At 50.2% G+C, this 24421-nt stretch overlaps 6 protein-coding genes across 6 annotated transcripts; 5 read left to right on the top strand and 1 right to left on the bottom strand.

The window, feature by feature from the left end:
- Window positions 1–2456: 2456 nt before the first annotated feature.
- Window positions 2457–4370, top strand: A1O5_08530 (uncharacterized protein; the record flags this gene model as incomplete). Its single annotated transcript, XM_007749112.1, has 7 exons — window positions 2457–2673; window positions 2772–2793; window positions 2857–3126; window positions 3190–3222; window positions 3299–3407; window positions 3486–3982; window positions 4040–4370. The coding sequence occupies 7 exons, from the start codon at window positions 2457–2459 to the stop codon at window positions 4368–4370; spliced, it is 1479 nt and encodes a 492-aa protein (XP_007747302.1).
- A 754-nt stretch (window positions 4371–5124) lies between these two features.
- A1O5_08529 (uncharacterized protein) lies at window positions 5125–7054 on the top strand (the record flags this gene model as incomplete). Its single annotated transcript, XM_007749111.1, has 3 exons — window positions 5125–5182; window positions 5239–5853; window positions 5901–7054. The coding sequence occupies 3 exons, from the start codon at window positions 5125–5127 to the stop codon at window positions 7052–7054; spliced, it is 1827 nt and encodes a 608-aa protein (XP_007747301.1).
- Window positions 7055–11061: 4007 nt separating this feature from the next.
- A1O5_08528 (uncharacterized protein) lies at window positions 11062–13125 on the bottom strand (the record flags this gene model as incomplete). Its single annotated transcript, XM_007749110.1, has 9 exons — window positions 11062–11199; window positions 11270–11369; window positions 11449–11562; window positions 11660–11801; window positions 11860–12003; window positions 12063–12317; window positions 12388–12633; window positions 12704–13031; window positions 13093–13125. The coding sequence occupies 9 exons, from the start codon at window positions 13123–13125 to the stop codon at window positions 11062–11064; spliced, it is 1500 nt and encodes a 499-aa protein (XP_007747300.1).
- A 1334-nt stretch (window positions 13126–14459) lies between these two features.
- A1O5_08527 (uncharacterized protein) lies at window positions 14460–15505 on the top strand (the record flags this gene model as incomplete). Its single annotated transcript, XM_007749109.1, has 3 exons — window positions 14460–14511; window positions 14598–14833; window positions 14906–15505. The coding sequence occupies 3 exons, from the start codon at window positions 14460–14462 to the stop codon at window positions 15503–15505; spliced, it is 888 nt and encodes a 295-aa protein (XP_007747299.1).
- A 1436-nt stretch (window positions 15506–16941) lies between these two features.
- On the top strand, window positions 16942–19881 carry A1O5_08526 (uncharacterized protein; the record flags this gene model as incomplete). The annotated part of the gene is made up of 2 exons (XM_007749108.1): window positions 16942–17538; window positions 17593–19881. 2 exons carry the CDS (start codon window positions 16942–16944, stop codon window positions 19879–19881), a joined length of 2886 nt encoding a protein of 961 aa, XP_007747298.1.
- Window positions 19882–20806: 925 nt separating this feature from the next.
- Window positions 20807–23449, top strand: A1O5_08525 (uncharacterized protein; the record flags this gene model as incomplete). Its single annotated transcript, XM_007749107.1, has 1 exon — window positions 20807–23449. The coding sequence occupies one exon, from the start codon at window positions 20807–20809 to the stop codon at window positions 23447–23449; it is 2643 nt and encodes an 880-aa protein (XP_007747297.1).
- Window positions 23450–24421: the final 972 nt, after the last annotated feature.

The following is a 24421-nucleotide window of genomic DNA, read 5'->3' as shown; positions in this document are numbered from 1 at the left end:
GGCGAGTGGAGTGGGGAAGATCTTGCAATGCTCTGGGACTTACAGGAACAAGCCTCAGAATTTTCCGCGGCTGGTCTGGGAGAAGTTGCTACCATGGTGAAGTCAGGCTTCTTGGTATCGGTGGAGTTGGCTGAGAGCAGACGATGGCTGTGGTTCTGTTCAATTCGATCCAGCTGGGCCAATGCCGTGTTGCTATCATATTAGCACGTTATCGGAAAAAGCTATCGCACTGGTGGGCGAAGTTTATCTGAAATGACCATATTTTCCCACAGAGCAAGTATGGAAAACCGATGGTGGCACTATTGTGATCACTCTCAGGGTTCTCGTCCACAGCCCGCTGAGCTGGCTCCTGAGCTGGCTCTCTCTTCGAGTTGGAATACGAGGCATAGACCGGGCCTGATATTCTGGTGTTCTGATCCAAGAATGTTCCAGGCTCGCCAAGTCAGCAGGTTTAGCCATGGGTGGGTAGAATATTATATTTTTGTAGGGCTTGGTCAGACGTCGCATGATTTTTCGGCTGAGGACAATACTTTGCTTCGTGTCGCCTGTTCTTGTGAAGCGAGCCTTCAGCCAACAGGAAGGTGAAGTTCGGTGCCCTTGGCATGTGCTGCACACCTTGATGCAAGCATGGTGTGATTAATTGGGCTGTCGCCAGCCCAATGCTGCGGATTGAAAACTGTACGCATGCCCAGCCCAATCAGTTACTCATACGCTCTGCTACGATGTTGCTTTTAAGAAATGATGATAGCTGGACAAAAGTCAGGATTGCTTGATTGCAAGACAAAGAAAAGATAGATATCCACTTGAGATTAAGTTGTGGGTCCGCAAAAGTAGTAGCGCAGTGCCGAGACACCAAGGCCACACTAAGCCTAGAACGGACACGTTGCTACCGTACCGTTCAACCCAACTTGGAAGTTGCAGGGAAACTTCCCACCGAATTTGGCGGTGTTGACCGCCACTTTTGAGGGCATTTTCCTCTCCATGCCAAGAATGCGGCCTTCTCAGTCACTTCGTCTTCAGTGGGACCAGAAACAGGGACTTCGACGGTGGAATCTGGATTTCTATGCCCGTCTTTGGGCATGAGCATGGACCTGAGCCCTCAGTGCTTCAGCCTGAGATGTCTCGAGCAATCACCACACGTGACTGATCATGGTGTCATTCGGCTGGAACAATAGGTACCTACGCAGGTAGGTAAAAACTGGGCCAGGTCCCCTGTTACAAGCTATCGTCTTTAATTGTCAGTTTACCTTCTGCTAAGCCTGTCTGAGGCTTGGCACCAGACAAGGGAAATCGCAAGACTTCGAGTTTTGTTGTTATGGGCAGAATGTAGGACAAAGCCTTTGGGGTCTTTTTGTGCCTACGATGTTTAAGACTAAGTGACGAATGTGGCCACTATGATTGAAATGGTATTAGGATATGTTGGCCCGTTAAGATTTACTTCCGTCATTCGCTCGTACCACGATGCCTTCGGTGCTGCCTACGGACGTGCCTTCGAAGATAATTTTCGATCGCAAATCTGCCAGCTCATCATTTCTGGAGGACCTATACATTCTTTACTGCATTTTATGCAGATCTGAATTTTGTCCGAACATGTGTGCATTGCCTTCGTCTCCAAGCGACCGTAAAAGAGATTTTCAGACGAGCTGTTAAATTAGCTACCGGAGTCTTGACAATCCAAAATCTTATGCACGTTGACTCGGACAAGCCTTTGTCAGAGGCGTCGCTTTACCTGAAACAATGAGAAGTATGGTATACCAAGCCGGGACGAGCGTGCCGTGGCACATTTTCCCCTCCAGCCCTTCGGAGTTGAAACACATCCGGTTAGTGTCACAGAGGCTAAGGCGCCATTACCCCACAAGCAGGCAAACCGAGTTATTGTGCGGAGTAACTTGCTTCTCGCAAACACGATCAAGTCGATAACAATAAGTGGTCAAGTCATCAACTTCCATTACAGAACCATGTGTATCCCGCTTCCTGGTCCACGTCTTGGCCAGTCTGATACCTAGCTCGCTAGGTAAGTACCGTGTAGTCTTTCCCATTTCCCCAACCCCAACTTGATTCCCCCACAATGCTATCTCGGAACCGCAATCCGAAGGCACATCTATCACGTGAATGGCAATAATTGTCGGCGCACAAATCTGTGGGTCGCCCCTTTTTGGGATTCTTCCTATTTCAGGTTAGTCTTAATAATATGTACTTTTGCCAAGTGGGAATGTTTAGATATCGAAGCCGGGTTTGTCGACAAACTGACCTCTACCCCGATGTACAAATATTATCCCCACCGTCGATTAGTGCTTCCTCCATGGAGCGCTGGGGTAGATCATTTCCTTTACTCCAATTGCTTGCTCAAGAACACGGCTACTAGACATATAGAACTCCCTGTTTCGTTCCCACTGAATCCATCCACTCAGCATTTTCTATCGCAGCCTCGTGCTCAGTCTATTGAGAAGGCAAGGATGACGACCGACCAGCTCAAGATCCCCATACCGGAGGTGCAGCATGACGAGTTGCTCTTCGATGGCGGCGAAAAAAACAATCATGTAACAGAAGTTCATCCAGACATTCAACGCTTTAGCCCAGAAGAGCAGAAGAAGATCCTTCGTCGTATCGATTGGCGCATTTTGCCAATTGTCGGCGCGGTTTATTTCATCTCCATCATGGATCGAAACAACCGTACGTACTTTCATTTTCTTTCTAAGCCAATTCTGTTACGTTTGTTTGAAGTTTTAAAAACAGATAGGCTGACTTGAAAACTCATTTCGTATTGACAGTTGGTAGCGCAGCTATAGCAGGGTAAGTTCATTCGTTGCATCTTCCTTCGCTGACAAGCCTGGCTGATACAACTCTTTCTCATAGGATGACCAAGGACCTCGAACTCAGTGTTGGAATGCGCTATTCTATTCTCACGCTGTCCTTTTTCCCTACTTACATTCTTTTCGAACTTCCTTCGACTGTAGTCATCCGTTGGATCACCCCCCGCTGGCATTTATCCACAATCTGTCTGACCTGGGGAGTCTTGCTGATCATCATGGGCTTCCTGAATGATTGGAAAGACATGGTGGGCTTGAGAGTCATTCTTGGATTCCTCGAAGCTGGCTTCTTTCCAGGGTGCATGTATTTCTTAAGGTAAGTCAACGCCAGATTCCAAGTAGCACCGAAGAGGCAATGTTGACATTCGACTCTTGACAGCACTTGGTACACTCGCTACGAAATGCACAAGAGGTAAATGCATCCCCCCTTTGGATTTCAAGCACTTCTTTTTTTTTTTCTCTTTGAGACTGATTAATGCTTGTCGCAGGTATTCGCTCTGGTATTTTATGGGTTCATCTGCTTCGGCCTTTGCTGGTATCCTCGCCTATGGCCTGATGCAAATGGATAGCCTCCAGGGGCTCGCTGGCTGGAGATGGGTGAGTAATAGTCCCGCGTAGCCTGTGAAAAGCCATATACTTGTGCACCTCGACAAAACATCACTGAATCAAGCTTAGATCTTCATCATGGAAGGCGTTATCACTCTAATCATTGCAATCATCGCCTATGCTGTCCTGGTCGGCTTTCCAGAGAGTAATAAACGGTACTACAAATTCCTCAACGACGAGGAGGTCAAGTTCGTGCTGGCTCGTATAAACGCAGACCGCGAAGATGCCGAGCTGAAGGAGGCGTTTAGTCTCAAAAGATACTTTGCCCACGGCTTGGATTGGAAGCTATGGGCGTTTGCCTTGATCTTCTGTATGACCCTGATCGTCACCTACTCTTTTGCCTACTTCTTGCCCATCATCCTGCAGCAGAGGATGGGCTTCTCGATCGCAGCCGCGCAGTGTCTCATAGCGCCGCCTTACTTCACAGCAGGATTATGGATGTTTGTGACGGGATGGATAGGTGACAGGTATAAGATGCGAGCACCCATCTTGTTGTTCCATGGTGTGCTAGCATGTATTGGCCTGCCGCTCATGGCCTTCACGAAAAACAACGGGTCCATGTACTTGTGAGTCTTTTCCGACGGATCGAAGAGCGCAAGAGGATGCTGATTTTTCTCCAATAGTGGTGCATTCCTCTCAACTGTTGCTGTCAATGCGAATATACCGTGCATCATGGCATATCAAGCCAACAATATTCGTGGACACTGGAAGAGAGCATTCTCCAGTGCGCTATTTGTCGGCATGGGTGGTGTAGGTGGCATCGCAGGCAGCTTGGTCTTCCGATCGAAAGACGCTCCGGGATATCTGCCCGGTATCATTGCCTGCATCGTCTCGCAGGGCATCATGATCGCCATCTTGCTGGTGACGAGCCTGATTTTTATGAGACAGAACCGGAAGGCAGATGCTGGCCAGGTCGTGATTGAAGGCTTGCCAGGGTTCAGATATACAATATAAGAGATCAATAGCCCGGGTTGAGGACATTGGAGGCTCGGTCTCTAGGAAGCAAAGTCGAAGTGCAGAAATTGAATAGTGCGGATGACTACCTAGTGGTTTTGAGAATGAAGTACTATTACACCAGTGATATAAACTCTACATCGATCTTGCCCACTATCAAAATGAAGAGAAATTGTAAAACCTGTGTTTAGTCGCCCCCGCCAAGACCCTGTCGGACCATCCTTGAGCATCCTTATATCAGTGTGGGCCCACTAATACGAGGAATACGAGGTTGGTCCAGACTAAGCGCCGAACAATTAGAACCTGTCAATTTTCTTTTCATCGTTCTCTCTAAAGTCTTTCTCCTTTCAATGCTCTACCATCACGTAAACTCGGGCATCTCTGTTCACAAGTCAACTTAATTTCCCCAAGCAGCTCGGAACGAGGCTGTTTTGAGTCCGCGTTCCGCGTTTCTCCAACCTTCGCTTGGCGCGTTCAATGCGCGCTGAGATGTGAAGTCATATATCAGTGCCGGATATCCGGCCGGAGCCTCGTGGCTTGAGAAGCTTGGGTCGGGGACAAGCCCAGCCGCCTCGTAACCTTTGGAGCACTACGTTCTTCTCCAAATTCGACAGAATGGCCTTCCTGTTGAAATTGTCTTTGCGAACTATATCACGTTGTCTTTGTCAATCCACCAAGTCTTTCCGTTTGCCCATTCAAGGTCGCCTTCTCCAAGCAGTGCAACAGAACCTGCCTCACAAGAGATATTGTCAAGATGGGCTCAATTGGGACAAGACGTCCCATTAGGATCGCCAATTGTAGCGGCGCCAATCGTAATTCAGGACCTTTCCCAAGCATCAGGCATAGTGCAGCTGACAATGCCTTTTAGCTGATCCGGGATATAAAATGCTTGAACAAACTACAGCGGGACAAGTCGACGCAATTACTGGTGATTATCTCGCTGAATTTAACCTCGCCACAAATGCGCTGGACTACCAAGCTGGCAAACACAAGGGCTGGGAACCCACATGCGAAGACGGTATCTTGCAAACACTTGAGGCAGCAAACTCGAAACAAATCAAGATAGTCGTAGACGGTGGAGCTTTGAATCCCAAAGGTCTTGCTGAGCGTGTTCAATCAGAGGTCACTGCCAAAGGTTATGATCTGAAGCTATCATATGTGGAAGGCGACGATGTGACGTCGCGGCTGGAAGAGATATTTAGAGGCGCACAATTTGAACATCTAGACGCAAAGAATGAAGGTGTCAAGATTGACAAGTTAACGAGGGATTGGCTGAGCCGAGACAACAAGGAGCGGCCGGAGATCATTTCTGCTCATGCATACTTGGGAGCCAGAGGGATCGTGGCAGCGCTCAGGGCAGGAGCTGATATTGTCATCTGTGGCCGCGTTGCGGACGCTAGCCCGGTCATTGGACTGGCGGCGTGGTGGCATGCGTGGAGCGAACACGACTTTGACCAGTTGGCCGGCGCTTTGATTGCAGGACGTGAGTCTATTATTTTTGCAAAGGGCTCACGGCTGATCTCCCTACAGACCTAATTGAATGCAGCGGGTACGGCACTGGCGGCAATTTCTGTGGCTTCACCAAATTTCCCATTGAAAGCTCCGTCAACTTGGGGTATCCGATTGCCGAAATCGAACAAGACGGGACCTGCGTTGTCACGAAGCACGAAGCCCTAAAGGGGCGAGTCACGCGCGACACCGTCCGTGGTCAGCTCCTGTACGAGCTACAGGGCAACATATACCTGAACAGCGATGTCAAAGCCGACATCAAAAATATCCAAATGCGAGAAGTCGGTGACAACCGCGTCAACGTATTCGGCGTCAAGGGCTATCCTCCTCCCGCAACCACGAAACTTGCCATGTTCTACCAGGGTGGGTACCAACTCGAGTGGTATCTCGCCGCCACCGGCACTCTAGGAGAAGTTTACGCAAAATGGGATCTGGTCGAAGCGCAGATTGCGCACGCCATGAAGAGACGCGGGATCAGCAAAGATCAGCTCGACATCCTGGAATATCAGCGTATAGGCGTCCCTGAAACGAACCCGAGGGATCAGTATGCGGGAACAGCGATATTGCGTGTCTTTGTGCAAGGGGAGAGTAGAGACATTGTGACCCAGGTTTATGCATCGTGGTGTGAGATGGTTATGCAACATTACTCCGGCATGCATGCTACACTTGATACAAGGACGGCGGTTCCTCGACCATTCCTTGGTTTTGTCCCCGCAATTATTCCGCAGAGCGCATTAAAAGAAAAGGCGGTACTGCTGAAACCGTACACAGTACTCGACGCCGGCACTGTTAGTGTCACGGAGGCATTGGCGCCGCTGATCGACGAGGAGACCACTAATCCCGTGCCGTTGGAGAGCTTTGGTCCTACAATCGAGGCCCGCATGGGTGACGTTGTATATGCTCGCAGTGGCGACAAGGGCTCCAATAATAACGTTGGTTTCTGGGTGCATGAGCAGGACGAATACGATTGGCTGCGCAGCGCACTCACAAAGAAGGAGTTGATACGTCTATTGGGTGGAGAGTGGAAGGAAGAATTTGCTCTCGAAAGGGTGGAGATGCCGGGCATCTTAGCTGTACACTTTGTTGTGTATGGGTTATTGGGAAGAGGCGTAAGTTCGACTGCCAGGCTGGATAACTTTGGCAAGGGGCTGGCAGATTTCTTGAGGGCGAGGTAAGTCGATTCCTTCAGAATTGAAACAGTGGCTCTCACGGGTTGAGCTGACAACATCTGGTTTAGATATATGGCAATACCGGTTAAATTCAAGGAGCGGTATGCTTGAGCAATACGAGGACTAGGTAATGACACTCACTCGATGCTAATCACTATGCTATTGGGCAAGTCAACGGCCACAACACTTCCGGTCTCTCAACCCCGAATCTTCCACGTTCTATCTGGGTTTGGTCAGTGTGTTAATCACCGGCTGCGCAATAAAACCCAATGCCAATGCGATTATGACCACACAAGTCCATGAGTGAAAGAGAAAACAAATAGGACAACTTCTACGAGGAGAAATAGGTCAAACAGAAGCAGTTTCTAGTATCCAAGTATCTGTCATCACCTACAGATGTTCTTTTCCGTACCCCTACCTATGACTACGTCAGATACAGTCGAGGTATCCTCTTGTCGAATCTTTCCCCTCAAAATTTTGAACACATTATTTTCTACCTTGTAGTCGGAACAAAAATCTCTACGCTCCCCTCTACTAGCCTCTAGTCGTCTACGAGTGAAAAGGCGTCGTCTTTGCGACAGCCAGATCCAGAACTCGATGATAGCTCCGAAGAGGGGGCCGTGTTTCAAAGAGAGAGACTACGGTACTCAGCGGATGATGCTAGAGCAATGAGTCTAAGACGGAATGGTAAGGACATTCAGATTCTGGACCGATGTGTTCGGGAACGTTTGGGAGAGCAAGTCTCGCGCATGTTCTCCCATTTCTCAAGCCAACCGTGACATCTGCTTAAAAAGGGTTCGAAATCTGCAAACATTGCTTAGAGTACTGGCAGAAACGATCAATGAAGTTCAATTCGACCGCGATAAACTCGAAAAGAAGAGAACCGTTTTCTTCAAGACTGTATTCGCAACTTGACCAGAACAGTGCCCAGAAACAACGAAAGTGTGAGCACAAAGAAAAGGAAAACGATGAACATGGATTATATGCGGGCAATGGTCCTGAAATTCCATATGCACAGGAGCGCAGGCTGCAACGCAAGGATAATCTATCCATCAACTCCGTACGGTTTTTTTCGTGATTAGATGCACGAGCGGCAGCGATCAGCTCGCTGTGCCAGTATGTGCTGAAACAACCGGTGCGCCTTACCACCCTCCGTGTCTTCCACCACCAGGTCGAGATGCAGAATCCTAGTATCAAAGGTGCGACATGGAGAGCTGCATGTCGATCATGGTACAACTGATCATCCTGGGGTTTTACAATTATGGAACAAACACAAGAGGAGCCCGTCTCGCGGCCTTATCATTGCAAGAGGGTACAAAGGATACTTGCAGGCATCAGCACTCATACTTTTACGGACGGGGTCGAGGCATGGATGACGGGCGGGGTCAGCCGACCCTCCACGGTGGGCGGCCAGTGAATTCAAACGTATCATGAAGGTATTGGAGATCAAGGGGGCACCCGCCAGAAACTTCCGCGGAGAGATTAGTAGAGTACCGACCGGGATGAGGAGTGTTCGGAGTACATAGAAAATGCGAGGCAGATTTTCAAGGAGCTGGTGAAGAATGGACACATAATCGAGGATGGAGGACCTGATGCGGAAATAGGGCGGATTCAGCTAGTATCAGTTAGAAGCATGACAGGTGTTCTGGTAAAGAAGGTGAGGAAAGGGGGAAAAGATTGGAAGAGAGGCGAGGGGTTGGATGGGAGACGAGGTTGTACTCAGTATAGCGGCGTCGAAAGCGGCGGCGCGCCTAACATGCGACCATACTAGAAATGGCAGGGCCCACTAGGCTATTAGTGTACGCAGCAGGCTGGCGAGGCTAAACTGCAGGCAAACCGAGTGGGTCCATAACGGTGATATACAATATGCACGAGGTAGGCAACTCGGTGACAACTAGACCAAGTCCCTCAGAATTCTGACTGGCGTTACATTAGTCATCTAGGTAAACAGGAGCTCCCTTTCAATTCACACGCACAGTTCGAAGAAGAAGATGTTATTGAGGCTCATAAGAGATTCTTTGGGATGGCCTTCCTGCTCTCGCGCACAGGAACTGGTAGATACTTGAATTCCATCGTTTCGCGCCCGCACCGTGCTTGGGCTGAGATGAATTACGAGACCGGGAGACTTCTGATAATCGTTTCTAGGTGGCAGTTCGAGAACAAAGGCTTCCAAGTCAGGGGAAACACAGTATTTAAATATGTGCAGTATTTACACATTTACCAATATCTAGAAAAAGAGTATCTACTAGCCTGCTCTAATTTTTTGGGGGGGGGCTAAGAAGATTGCATACTCCACTAAACTAGGACCACTGGCAGACTTGGCTCCCCAACCACTAACATTTTGGTTTCTTTGGCGTTTCTAAATTGGCCACTTTGCTTGTCTGGGTCGAGAAGAGCAGTTCGATCCGGGAGTGCTTGAGTGCTTCAGCTCACAGCCATAACATCTTGAAGGATGATTATTTCAGGATCAGGCCAGGCCAGGCCCAGCTGTGTAGGAGCTGCGGTCATTTTCTCGGCGATTCGCTTTACTCAAACGCGATGGGAATTTGACTACTTCAAGCAGAGGGTAACGGAAGGTGCCGGCTACGGACGGAGAAGCTGGCATTGGCCTGGACTCTGTATTAGGGGTTCCTAGGATGGTGTCAGCGCCCACAGCTGCTCGAGACAGTCTGGATCCTAAAAGCTAGGACACTGATGGACAACAAGAACCCCTTTTCGTGGCCGAGCGCGTCACGGAATATGTTGAGAAATAGGACGAAAATGCTACCGACATCGGTCTCAGCGGGTTCTACATGATAATGAAGTCAGAGTTCGTGTCTCTGAAGAGGTAGCGAAGTGACTAGCGGAGCTCAACGTGTATCTATCCAACCACAATTAGGGGGCAATCCTTTCGTCCGAACGCCTTCAGGCTTTCCCAAGTCGTGAGTGGGTTTTGATCTGGAGAACAGACGAGCGGGCGCATCCGTACGCCGGAATGTCGTGTTTCGTCACCACTACGATATGTATGGTACCGGCTTGAAACGGCTGAAAAGTATCGGCCCAAAGGATCAATCATGCGAAATACCTCTTTTATGAGAACCAGGTCCAGACCGTCGAACACCCTCTGAGCACTGCAGTGGCAACAACAAGGTCCACAACCGCCACCTGGAAAATCAGACCAGAATTGACAATGAGGCAAATGCATTCGCAGACTCTGTCCGCACGCGACCTCGTCCGGCTTCCCCAAGGCCAAATCCCTCCCCGGATCTCTGCCATGACCGAACGCTTTCGTTGGTGGACAAGCTAACTGCCTACCCCAAGAGCAGAACGGTGCGATTCCCCATGGGATGTGTACTCCGTGCGGTGCTGCTGGCCTGCAGGCAATTGGTATGACGAGGTTCGATCACGATCCATCGTGGCAGGTCTGAGACCTCGCTCGCTTCTGTGAGTACTCGGAGTGACCGTTGGTCTCGGCCTGGGAAATTCGCTTATGTACTTGGCGCGAAGGCGGCGAGCACATCGCCACCTGGGTGAAGTGTAGAGGGTCGACAGCAAGAAGGCTGAGACAACTGGCCCCAGGACCACGTGGATTTTTCGATAGGAGCGCATGAGGTTACATTTTGATCCGTATCCGGGGTGCATATACCTTGACACGCTTCCTTGGTGTGTTGAGGGCTCGTGCCCTCAGTTTAGCTGTCAGAATTGTCATCTGGGAATCTATTTACCAGTGCAAACATTGTAGCTAGAGTTCCCTTTTTGTTCGCTCACAGGCATGGTGGTATTGTTATGGATTACAGTGGTGCTATTATTAGGAAGTACCGTGGGTATTCCTGATGAAAGACGACATTGCAAAATATGCGGATCGAGCGAGATAGGATCAGAAACAAGTATTATTTACTATTTGTAACAGTTCCCTGCTCTGATTAGTTCCGACCTCGTGCCCTTTGCTCAGGGACTCCTCTCCGTGTAATTCTGCTTTTCTCATCCTCTCTGTTAATGGAGGTCGCCAGGTGTGTCACCAATGAGCTGGTAGCCTACTGTTTTGCATCTGTGGTTTCGATGTGTAGCTCGGTGACTCCTTTCTCACCCATGGCCGTTGCTGTACTCGCGTCGACATGTGCAACTTCATCACCAAATATTTCTCCAATCTCCTCCAAGCTCAATTTTTTGGTCTGCGTAACAGATCAGCCACTTTTGCCCTGTTTTTTTTGCACAGTGGAAAGGGAATAGGATAGAGCTTACCTCTGGGAAGTAGAAGTACATGAAAACAACCATCACAGAGGTGACTGAGATGAAGACCAAGTAGTATCGCCATCCAATGTTGGCGAAGCCGGCTGGAGCTCTGATTTGCGTATAAATAATCAGCCCATGTTGAGAGACTGGACGAGATTCACGAAGAGAGAAGAGTTATAGCAACTTACCCTTGAAGAATTGCCAGCGATGAGAGAAACAAGCCCGAGATGGACAATGCCAGGCCTTTCGCCCTGACCGGAGTTGGCCAAATTTCAGAAGCGTAGATATATGTGGTGGCATCACTGTGTTTCGTTGTCAGCGCTAGGAACATTGATTGGGAGAAGGCAGGAGCTTCACTAATTCCTGCAACACTGATAGAGGCATGCGGTGAAGTCTTACATGAAGCTTGCATAGAAGCCCACGAACAAGAAAAGGAAGAAAACAGCCGCATTCGTGGCTGCCCGATTTTGTCCCTTCTCGAGCTGAGCGAGCGTGATGACCTCGCCTACGAGACACAGGATGCAGCCACTGATTCCGATCACTATCAGACAGTCAGTACACGCCCCAAAATGTAGTGTATACGAATCAGGATTGCGTACCCAGCATCCTCACTCGGCCCACTTTGTCCACAACCAGGCCATTAAACCAATTGCCAAAGGGCGAGAAAGTGATCCAGCCACAACTCAGAAGAAGCTGTTCAAGGGTGTTGAATCCTAGACTTTTGTATAATTGCGAACCGTAGTCTAATCAACCAGATTAGAATAGTCCAGTGATAGAAATACCAGAAGCATGTGAACCATACTGTAAATGATCTGAGTGCCCGTGACTTGAGGGGCGACCATGGTAATAAAACCGACGATAAGCCTCTTTCGATAATGAGGAAGGCGGAAAAGATCCCAGAAGGACAATTGCTGTTGTTTTTCGAAGATGATTTGCTCACGCAGGACGGCAAAATCGGCTCTAAGGGCTGCTTCGTCGCTCAAGAAGGCATCAGATGTCTCTGCACGGACACGTTTGAAGGACTCGAAAGCCTCCTCAAACCGATCGTGATCAAGCACTGTTTCCGATTCATCAGTATGCATGTCACTACCAGCAATAAGGGGAGCAGAAAGGCCGGGACAACATACGCCATCTGGGGGTTTCAGGCAGGAACAAGACCCCGGCAGCAAGCGCAGCAGGCCAAATCGCCTGGATAGCAAGAGGGAGTCTCCACTGTGCTCCGCCAGCATTAACGAAGTAAAATCCTAAGCCGACCCAGCTGGCGGCTGAGTAACCAACACACAGCATCACGCCGTGCATGGCAACAAGGAAGCCTCGAATCTTGGGTGGAGCAATTTCGCTCTGATAAAGCGGCACAAGTGTAACGAGAGCGCCTGTTCAAGAGGGCTAAGATTAGTCTCTTCTGCTGGAAGCTTGGTTTCTTCCGAGAAATAGTCCACCTACCGATGCCAATGCCAGTGAGAAATCGTGAAAAGATATACATTCCAATATTCACACTGCCGGCTTGGAGGGCTCCACCCACGGTGGTTACCAGACTCGCGTAGAAGAGTGCTTTGCGTCGACCCAACCAGTCGGCAGACTTCAGACATGACAATGTACCGAAGAAACCACCGGTTTGGAAAAGGCCAAAGATTGAACCGGTAAGATCTGTGGCATTGGACCGGGTATCAAGTGCAAAGTAGGCGATGAAGGAGGGCTGCGCCAGGGTCGTGCTGATGATGGAGGCGCAATAGCCATAGGTTGTGCTTCCAAGCGCGACGAAGATGACGATCTTTTGAGAAGTAAGTACATGGCTTCTAGAAATTATGGTGCTTCTTGCATGATCGACTTACGAGCAGACGAAGTGTTGAGGCAGATAGAGCCATTTTGGTCCTCGCAAGGATTTTTAAGCGAGGGAGAATTTGGGTTATTCAGGAAGAGAATCTGGAAAGACCTTTCGATCAAGAAATCGGATTTCGCAGGGATACAGCTATATAACTTGCATGAGGCTAGTTAGTGCATTGCCACGTTTCCAACATTTCTTTGAACAAAATGGTGCGACCTTCCTGTACCCCAGACTTGATGCTGGAAAGGGGAAAGGACAATATGCATTCCACCCAATCGAGTTCTGGCCTTGCTAAAGCAAGAAGGTCCAGAACGACTCGTTCTCACAAGGATTGGAGGACCTTTTGGGGAACCTTGGGGAAGGTGAATTCTCCCAAGAGGGTCTGTGAGCCAAAGTCAGGTGCTTTCAGGCCAAATTGACTTTGGGAAGCTATCTAGGCCCGCCTCGTATTGACCAGGAAGAGAAGACCTCATGGGGAGCTCATTGGGGACGCGCCATCCCTGGAGAATCATTGCGGACAAATGGCAGACGAAGGTTCAGCTAAAGACACAGACACGAGGGAGGTCCTCCCGTACTGGTTGAGCTGAAGAGATGTGGTCAAGCGAAACCGTCGTGTTATGGCCATCTGGGCAGCCGTTATTGACGCCCGCGAGAAAGTGGGTCTGGCTGCCAAATTAAACGACAATGTAAGTCCAAGAGACTAAAAGAACCCATTTGAATGACCCTCAAATGACGGTGGTAAAGCGGAAGCTCTTTCCATAGGCACAGTGCCAACTAGACTTCCATCCGTGGCCATGGCGGCGACCTATCAGACCGAAGACCGTGATGCCAAGAGCTCAAAGCCGTCCACAGTGTCGTCTAATTACAAGTAGATAATTGTCGATCAGGAATTGTAAGAGGCTTCAATTTGCGCCAGTCTAGCGAGCTGCTTTCGTTGTCATGGGGTTGACCCTGACACTGAGGGTTCTGACTCCGCACTTGACTCTAATGACGGCAGCCTATCCTGATCGAGCCTGGCTACCCCAGCCTTGTCGTGGAGCTGCCAGTTGTGTTGTGTCGAGAGAGTCTTGGCTTCGACCGAGCGGAGAGCGGAGAGCGGAGAACCGAGGTGCAAGAAACATCTACAGACAAAGTTACTTGGTAAGGGAAAATCTTCACCACTACAGCAACAGACAAATTTAAGGCCAGCACGTGAATGAACTGTCGGGAGTGCTTTTCCTGCTTCTCCAATATTCTCCAAGGGAGTTGGGCTGTCTGTGATATCTAGTTCATGATGGCAATAATTCAATATTGTAGGCTGGTAGAGTCAACAATTGGCATATTTTGGACACATCAAGCAACCCAACGAGCTAGAATCAGGAGCATCAGAGTAAAATGTCATTTCCAGTTGCAGGCAAGAATGCTATCGTCACAGGCGGCGCCTCAGGTAAACTCGGAACTCACCCTAGTTGTTTTGTTAATTTGAAAATACAATCCAAAGCGCTGAAGCTAATCTTAAGTGGCAACGAACAGGGATAAACCTCGCTTTTGTTAAACTGCTCATCAGCAAAGGTGCCAACGTTATTGTGGGAGACATTCAAGAGTCTTCTGCGTTCAAGGAATTTGAGAAAGAGCCGCGGTCGACCAAGCTTTTATTCCAAAAAACCGACGTGTCGAAATGGAATGAACTCGAAGCCCTCTTCAAACGTGCACAGGCGGAATTAGGAACGCTAGATATAGTATGCAACGGCGCTGGCGTATTCGAGCCGGTATGTCTGGCCATCACGCCTTGCTATCGAAAAGCCTAGGCATTGCTTGCTGACTTCAATCGTCCACCACAGGCATGGTCCAGCTTCTGGAACGACACAGAGACAGAAAGCTACAAGTCCCTGGACATCAATCTCGGAGCCCTCATCAAAGGTACACGCTTAGCAATCCGAGACCAGATCACACGATCCAAGGGCCGCAAGGCCGGTGGCACGGTGGGAGTTATCCTCAACATCTCCTCCTTAGCTGCGCAACGTATGCTATTCAACCAACCGATCTATAGCGCCGCAAAGGCCGGGGTGTCGGCCATCGTGAGGTCTTTGGCTCCTTTGCACGAGGAATTTGGCATTAAAGTGGTCGCCGTCGCCCCGGGAATGGTGTATACGCCGCTGTGGTCAGATCATCCCGAAAAGCTCAAGGCAGCCCATGAAAAGGACATCTGGATCACTCCCGAGGAGCAAGCCGCGGTCATGCTAGAAGTGGTTGAGAATGGCGACTACGAGGGCGGCACGGTGCTGGAAACGCTCAAGAATTTTACCAGGAGGGTGTACATCGACAGCCCGATGCCTGAAGGTCCGGGATCAACCATGTCCAATATAGATCTTATCACAGAGGACACTATAGCGCTATTAGAGGCGGAGAGGAAGGGTCCTAAGGTGCAAAACGGTGTCTAACGTCCAATAGCTTCATGCAGATACACGATCGAAGCAAACAGAGTTAATAGGGAGGCTTTCTCCTCTTCTCCAAAGGACACTCCGTGTAGCCTTCGGCATCATCTTTCCATTTTCGCAAATGATTACACGGCGGAGAACCCGTACCACATTCTCGGAACAAAGGCACAGTTGGAAATACTCTAGTTTAGCTACATAATCCGACAGTCATATCATGGGTTCTTGCGGATGCCAGGGGGTAACCTTGCATACCACAACCATCACGTGCAGACTCTGATACCAGAATTCTGCCCCTTAAAAATGTTTTCTCTCTCTGCAATTGGGGATTAGGGGTCTCAAGAGTTCACAGACCCCAGAGATACTCCAAAGGCTCTTACTCCAAGAGCAACTGTGCACAGCTCATAGATCGCGGACCAGCATCGACATTAACACGAGGTCTATTGGATCTTAGGGCGTTGTCGAATGTGTCACTTGCGACGCGCTACCGAGGAATATGCAGGAGCTCCTCTCTCCTCTCGTCCGGTACCGACATGCAGTGCGGAGAGCCGAGATATACTTTTTATGTAAGATGGCAGATGGTTAGCTAAAAGCGGACTGGGTTTAAATTCACTTCGAACAGCCCCAAATTCGGATGTGTCAAGCCGGCCATCGATCTGGGGACGATCAACCTCCAAACACGTGTCTTGCTGGTCGCTGTGAACAAGGAGATCGAGCTATCGGAGATTGCAAGCTTTCCTATATCATTGGAGTTCCAAGGACCATGAGCTTGGGGTTTGGGGATCTTGGATTGAGATGGAATACTTCCTTGAAAGATCTGGACCATGGATGATGTGTCACATGTTCGTTATAGAACCCATCAAGTATGGCGTCTGCGTCCTGAATAGACCGCAATAGAACATGAACCAAGGCTCCAAAACACTGGTCAGAGAGTGATTGACATGCACCTGTAGGGGCTGACTTGGCTGCTAAGGGCTGTTATTCTTCATTTGTCTTGAAGAGTCTCGATTTTCGTATCTTCGCTGCACTCGAGACACGACAACGACGTCATGTTCAGATCATTAAGTCAGGATGATAGATGCACAGGCCCCGGGCGTTAAGCCGTTCTCCTTTGGCGAATGCAATGAGTGAAGGTTTCACCGTCGAGTTCATCTTGGAGCATTGGTAAGCCGATTTGATATTGCAGGCGCCTGTCTCGCTCCCTTGGGATATCTTGTAGTGGAATCTAACAACAAAAACAACTTCGACGCGAAGAAACAGTCCTGGACAGGGGAATAGCTTTTGAGTCCGCAATCAGTGTAATTGTATGGGTACATGTGTATATTGGCACTCTCTATCCCTGGGCTTGGCGATTTGAGATGGAGGAGTAAGTCCTGCTCATCCTTCCATCACCTGCTCTTTTCACTTCCCATCATGGCTGATTTCATCGAAATGGTTCCATCATGTCTGCACCTTCAGTTCTCGAATATGCCCGCTTCCACGGCCTTGCTATTGATCACACCTCCGAAGATCTGGTGACGTACATTTCACAGTTACCACTACGTGCCGTTGAGGATGACCAACAGCTGTCCGATCTAGATTTCTCGACATTTTCTGACAAGTTTGTAGAACCGAAGCTGCGGCTTAGCCAGCAAGCTACCTCCTCGCTGGCTGAGAGCGTTTTGGACCACTACCCTTCAATCAATTGGAGCCATTTTCTGCCAGACCGGCACCGTGTCCAAAACCTGAAAATCGAGGAGCCTCTGCTGGCAGGGGACCACCAGACAGATGTTCGCCGTTTCAGACGTGAAGCGTTGAGCCACGTGGACACAGAGGAGTTCTTCGAGATGTGTTCTTTGATCAGTTCTGCATCAGGGCAGGATTTCCAAGATGAGTGGAACGACATCCAATCTGGTCACGCTCGGAGAGGAGTCGAACAAGAGCTGGAAGATGAGAGATGCCATACTACGAAAGAGGCCCTGGTACATTTATCAGATTCGTTGAAAGACCCTGTGAGCGAGGAAATGAAGGCTACGATACTCGACAGCTTCCTCCCCATGGTGAAGATTCGCCTCCCGATCTCCTGCCTTTCAAACCGGACTGACGAAGTGTAGAAACCACGAGCAAGATCCTTGACACCCTTGTTGATGTCAGAGCCGCTAGGGCCACGAGTTCCGTCACCTCCCGATCTAGACTTCCCTCTACGATCTGATGAAGATGGTGACCTGGACAATCTTCTCCTTCAGCTAGAGAAGGAGATGGAAGACAAAGACCAAATATTGTTGGACGGGATCAGCAACGCAAGTCCGACGATGGCCAAACATATCCTGGAAGGGATTGGGGACGCGACCAAGTTGGAGATCGAAGAGAATCTGAGAATAGAGACAATATGTGCACCACTTGCTGAGCATCACCGAGAGAGAAGGGGCCTTCAAAATCTGCGGCTTAATGTGCTGATGGTTTCTTCTTCTTCGCAATTCGAGAAATCGAGCGAGCAAGCCGCGATCTCGTCTCCTCCAGCAGAGCCTGAGCAGCCAGCTAGAGCCAGTTTCTTTACCCGAACTGCACCACGTAGTCCGATCGTCGAAATCCAACCGGATTCAACAACGACGGAATGCACAGTCGACAGCAGTAACCTAGGTTCTCTTGAAGATCTACTGTCCTTCACAACCGTTATGTCTGAAAATGTTGGATTTGAGGCGAAACAAGAGAATGACCTGGATGAAAAGTTGATCAAGTTGGCCAACAGAGCAGCGGAGGAGACAGATACCTGGTTGAGACGCGACAAAATCAGCATACCAGAAGAATGTCTGAAACAGCCAGTGCCGCAACTGAAACCATTTTCTGTCATGTCTCCGTATGATGGTCAAAGTACTGAGTTTCTCATGCGCAAACTTGATGAGATGTGCTTGGTCAGCCCACAGACGGGAAACTTGCAGAACGAGATGAAACTTAACTGGTCGCCCTTTCCATCTCGATTCATCAAGCTGGAACTTGTCGACAGTGTTCAGGATGATGGCAAGGTTCGCAGCTTTCTGGACCCACCGCAAGTAATTACCAAAAGTGAGCAAATGCTCTGGAAACAGCCTGGCCTCCGCATTCTCGATACGAATTATGAGAGTGATGGTGAAATAGAGGAGGACTCTGAGCTGCATGAGGACATGTCCAAACTGGCCGAGCCTATCGTCCCAGCCAAGAGACCCAAGCATGGATCGGACTCGCCCTGCACGTCACCGACCAAGAAGTCTTCCATGTTGGATACCAATGGAATCCAGAATTCGCTAAGTCACAAGAAGAGCCATGCCTTTAACGTCTTCTCAACTTCCAACGCGTTGGAGACATTTCTTGATCTTCGGGGAGGAAGGTTCAAGAGAGTTGCGCAACCACAACCACCTTCGGCAAACGAACTGGTAGACGATCCCATTCAGCCGACACAGTTTGAAGAAGACAGTCAGATCAGCTCGGCGCGCAGTTTGGTCTCGAAACCATCGGGAGCACTGGCCGAGTTGAACCCATCCATCAGCCTGGTACCCTCCACACCGACCGAAGCTGCATATCCCGGTGATAACGACGAGGTTTACCCACTCATGGAGTTAAAATGGCCTAGAACGATTTTGATCGAAACAGCCACTCTCGCAAGATATTCTTCACTCATCAGCTTCCTAGAGACAAATGGAGGCAAACAACTTAATATGATATATCGACAGATGAGCCGATCTAACCGTGATGCACCCCTTTCAGCGTCTCCGGACATGATTTTGAATCCGACGACAGCTCTTATATTCACAACTTTGCAAGAATTGAACCAGAAAAGCTTGCCTGGACAAGGAATCGAAGCAGGCCAAGGTATGATTCAGAGCAGAATCCTGAGACTCGGATATCACTACACCCAACTTTTCGTTCTGGTTACGACTCTGGGTCTCGAGGGGAGCATGCTGCAGTCACAGATTGACACAATGACCACTTTTGTGGGGTTCTGTGCAAATGCCTGCCATCGCTATGGCCTTCGTGTGCATCCTATTTGGGTCTTGTCGAAGTATGGCGGTCGATCAGTTGAGACCGCTCTTAGCAAATGGACCTGGAATCTGGCTTGCCGACACGGGTTTCCAGAGACTCGCCCGTGTCAGAGCCTGCGTCCGGAGATGGATACAGTTACGCTCATCAACGAAGAGACGCTCTGGGAGCAATTTCTCAGGAAGGCTGGCTTGAACCCTATGGCGGCCCAAGTTGTCCTTGGAGAGTTGAGAAGAGCACACCCACCTGACATGACATTTGACCAGAATTGGGGGTTAAGGAGGTTCGTGGCGATGCACCCTGATGAGCGGAGAGACATTTTTGCCGAGATATTGGGACGGAAAGTAGTTGAGAGGATCAATGCCGTACTTGACAAAGACTGGAGCTGAGGAGAAGAAGCAAAGCTTTCGCCAACGCACAATGCTGACAACGCAGGCTGAGCTTGGCCCGTTAGGGTGCAACCTGCCTGACTTATCTTGGGACTGTCGCGTGTTCAAGCTCCGAGACGCACAGTGCTAGGAGTATTTTGTGGGAGCAAAAGGTAGAGCAATACATATTTGATGCATACAGAGTGCAATAGATTTTGTTGGGAAGACGAGGAGCAATCTCTGATCCTCTGGGCGTGTTCAAACGCAAATCTATGGATGGATCCACAGCCGCAAGGCTGACCAAGGCTGGCCCCATGACGTACCCAGTACTCGGCAAATTGGGGGACACGGGGCGGCGGCCGTCGATAGGGCAAACCGCAGCAACTGAGCAAAGACACAAATTCTGCCGTTCATTTTTGTGTAACGTTAGAGCCTGGTACTTGCTCGGCCTTTGTCGCGCGCTTTTCTATAACGTCGCCACCTGTTCCTCGCAGCGACTGCCTAGGCCGCCAGACTCAGCGCTGGCGACAATACCTCGTAATCTCCACCCGCCGTCCAAGCCATCGTGGCTCCTCCACTCCGCGGTTTAACAAGGTCCCGTAACGCCTTCTCCCTCCTCCGCTACCTCTTCCCGAATACCCATCGGCGCGCACGCGAAAGATATCTCGGCTTCCGTCACGAATACATCCCTCAACTGCGTCTTCAAGCACAGTCGAGCATCTACCGGGCCATTGTGCACAGGCAGCAGAAGAAACGAGAAAGGAGAGAAGCGAGCAGAGACCTCGTCCTATTCTTACGAAGGGAGATTGTAAAAAGCCGGTTTGCTTCATCCCTGCGACGGTACATCGGGAAGAGCCGTATTTTGAGGGCTATATATGGAACACCGCACCATGCCGGTGGTCGACACAGTTGGAGGGGAACGAGATCAACCTCGGCAGCCGATCAGATGACGAGTTATGGCGGTAATCGGGTGCCGGGCGCCAGGAGAGAGAAGGTGAAGGGGTACCTGAGGGCGGCGAATGAGCTGAGGCAGACATATCAGGCTCAAATACAGCAAAAGCTGCAGGAGAGCGTTGGGGATGGAGGGATGTCGAGAGATTGGCCCGATGTGGAGATCGTGAGAAGTGAAAATGAGGAAATGCTCCTGTTTCCCAGTTACGCAAGGAAACATACGAGGCGGAACAACCAACAAGACGACGCCACTAGATACCCGCCTGGAACGCAGGAGTCCGTGGAAACGCCACACAGCAGCGGAGATGCAGACTACTGGAAGCGAGAATGGGAGAAATATGAAGATGCGAACGCCATCGTCGACGTTGATGTCCGTGGATGGATATATTCTCCCCAACAAGGGCCGCTGAATAGAAAGAACCGGCTTCTTGTTGCGGTCGCCAGAAGACTCAGCGGCATCTACGCTCCGAGCTCCAGCCCCATGACTTCGCGTCCGTCAAGCCAAGCGCCTACCAATCGCATACAAGCGGACGACAATTCATCCCGGTATGAGGACGAAGTCGCCGCGAGAGAGGCAGAGAATATTGCCCGTCGCGGACAAAGAGAAGCGGACGCGGCGGTCAGAGGGAGCTACAGTTCAACTCCCTCAAAAGGAGACACTCCTGCCGGTAGTCGATCAAACTCGCCAACACGATCAATGGCGGCATCCGCAGATTGTGATGACGAGGATCCCGGTGGACAATCGGTGATTAAGCGTCCATCGTGGAACGAACCCGCAAACATGAGCAGGGGAGAGCTGTCAGCAGCAAATGAATTATTGTTGGCTCGACTAAAACCCTTCATGTCAATGCCAACTGCAAATGTACCGATCACGGTCTTCTTCTTCAACCAGTCCAAGTCGACTTCGAAGTCCGTAACGACGGATGAATCAGGTCACTTCAATCTACGAGCTGCTTTGGATTTCGTCCCTGATCAAGTCCGGGTCCTGGCCTCGGATAAACTGTCTGCGGTTGAAGATGTCATCGTTACAGAGAGCAAGGGTGTTAGTCTTGTCAGCGATATTGATGATACGATCAAACATTCCGGCATCAGCAGCGGTGCGCGAGAGATTTTCAAAAACGCTTTCATTCGAGAACTAAGCGACTTGACTATCAAGGGTGTCAAGGAGTGGTACTCGAAACTGGCTGCCATGAATGTCAAACTCCATTACGTCTCCAATTCTCCCTGGCAGATGTATCCACTACTGCGCAGTTATTTCTCTCTTGCAGGTTTGCCTTCGGGCTCGTTCCACCTCAAGCAGTACTCTGGAATGTTGCAGGGGATATTCGAACCTGCGGCAGAACGGAAGCGTGGTTCGCTGGATCGAATCATGAATGACTTCCCCCAGAGGAAATTCATCCTTGTTGGGGACAGTGGAGAGGCAGATCTTGAAGTGTACACTGATGTTGTCCTTGAACACCCAGGACGAGTGTTAGGGGTGTTCATCAGGGATGTGACAACGCCGGTGAAGAAGGGTTTCTTCGATCAAGCGATGTCGAACACGCCACCGGATTCCATGATTGCGAAAAATGGAGGACGACTTAGTCGGTCCCCTGGGGACATGGACACTGACGCTCCTGAGAACAGGCCTGCTTTGCCTGAGAGACCGAGATCGATGGTCGAACCGAAGCTTGCAGAGGGAGATCTTATTGATTTCACCAACAACTCGGATGCGAAACATCGCTCCCTCAGGCCTCCTTCGCATCTGAGCGACATGCGCCAGCTGGACGCAAATGGCAAACTGCATGCTCCCAATAAACCAAATAAACCCTCGAGTTTACGAAACTTCTCTACCTCCCAACCAACTCCGCCCACCAATCACGAGAGATTATCAGCGTCATCGGATACAGAGACTCAAGAAGCCGTGAAGAAGAAACCGCCGCCGCCACCGCCCCCTAAACCGCGTCGGAGTGGACGGACAGCGGACACCAATGCTGGGCACGCCATGATCGAGCCGGCACCACAGCCTCTTTCGAGGGCGCCATTCTCCTCCCCGCGCCAGAATCAAAGCCAGCCTCAAATGCCCTCTGATCTATCGAGACAAACAAGCTCAACCTCGATTGCACCACCTCTCCCACCTACAATCTCACGCACAAACACATCCGCCAGCACCTCATCACGAAACGATGATGGATATGTGACCGCCGCCCGCCGGCAAATCGCTTCCGCATATAACGCGCTGCCAGCAATCCGCGCCTCCTCGCCTTCCCGCAGTGCGACCTCTTCATCCGATCAAGGCGGTCTATCTAGCGACAACCGCTCAAACCCACCACTACCTGCACGAAGGGGAATGTCCTCTTACCCCGCTGCCGCCGCACGATGGGCAACCGGCTCCGGCTATCCGGGCTCTGACCCTCTCGCAACTGCCAGTGATGGGAGTCCGACCCCACCACCCCCGGGCGCAACTGCACCGTACGATAAGAAATTGGAGATTTGGCGCAGACGGTGGGCGAGGGCAGAAGAGATTATGCGCTCGAGAGGGGTGGTCTTGAGGAAGTGGAGGGTCGGTGGCGATGTTATGGACGAGTGTGTCGGGTTAGTGAGCCGCGAGTTGGAGCAGCAAGAAAGGCAGGAACGAGGGAGACACCAAAACATTTGATCATAAGGAACCTTGACAGAGAGAACAGGGCCCTTCAGGAATGAGATAAAAGAGAGATCCTCAGAGGGGAGAGAAGGGAAGGAAAGTGGAAAATGTGTTGGCGCTTGTTTTTTCGGAATACATAAAACGCTAGGCGTGACCATTTTGATGCGGTATTTTTATCGTGATTTCTATTTTTGGCGTTTGATACAATTCTCCATGATATTCAATGATTAAGAGGTTCGGGTTGCTTGCTTCATCTAGGTGCCGGCAATGGCTACAACTGGGTCGCGACGGACAGAAGGTTATAAGGCATTGAGAGAACAGGAGACAACCGGCGCAAGAATGGGGGCAGAGCTCTCGCTCGGGCAGGCAGGACTATTTGCGCGAGGCAAGAGTCTTTTTCATTCTATCTCTCTATTTCTTCGCCGACAGCGACATACTTCCGGGCCCAACCTGGTCCAGCGCAAGGAACGAAACGAAACGAAACGAAACGAAAAGGGCAACGCTAGAATTAGATAGACCATCGTGAGGATCCATTGCTTGGGCATGGCTTTTGTTCAGGCCTTGGGGAAACGTCGAGTTCTAGAATCACTGGCTTTTTTTTTTTGGTTTCTTTGCGGTAGCAAATTTCGTCCAGATAGATCTCCACTTATGGCTGCTCTTGCGGCGTACAATTGTGGTTAGAGGTATACCTTGTCCCGCGCGGCCAGGCATACAGCCAATTCCAGCAGAAATGAACGTCGATTGCGATACCTACGGGAGAGTAATTGTGGGGTCAGCATCTCATAAGAAAACAAAAAGGGGAGAAAAATAAGATAAGGGCTGAAAAGGATCTCACGTACAGCGCATATGGGCGCATCCTTCATTCTTCTGGATCCGGACCTGGCAGGCTGATCTCGTCCTGCGTCCCCTGGAAGTCGGGATCGCCGTGTCTCTCGTGGTTGTTGTCGTACTCGGCACATGTGAAACGGTCAAGACCTTCATCTGCTA

This window comes from Cladophialophora psammophila, assembly GCF_000585535.1.
Source record: "Cladophialophora psammophila CBS 110553 chromosome Unknown aczJe-supercont1.13, whole genome shotgun sequence".
Taxonomy (NCBI): domain Eukaryota; kingdom Fungi; phylum Ascomycota; class Eurotiomycetes; order Chaetothyriales; family Herpotrichiellaceae; genus Cladophialophora; species Cladophialophora psammophila.
The sequence above is the reverse complement of the archived record's forward strand: the minus strand, read 5'-3'. Positions and strand labels throughout refer to the sequence as shown.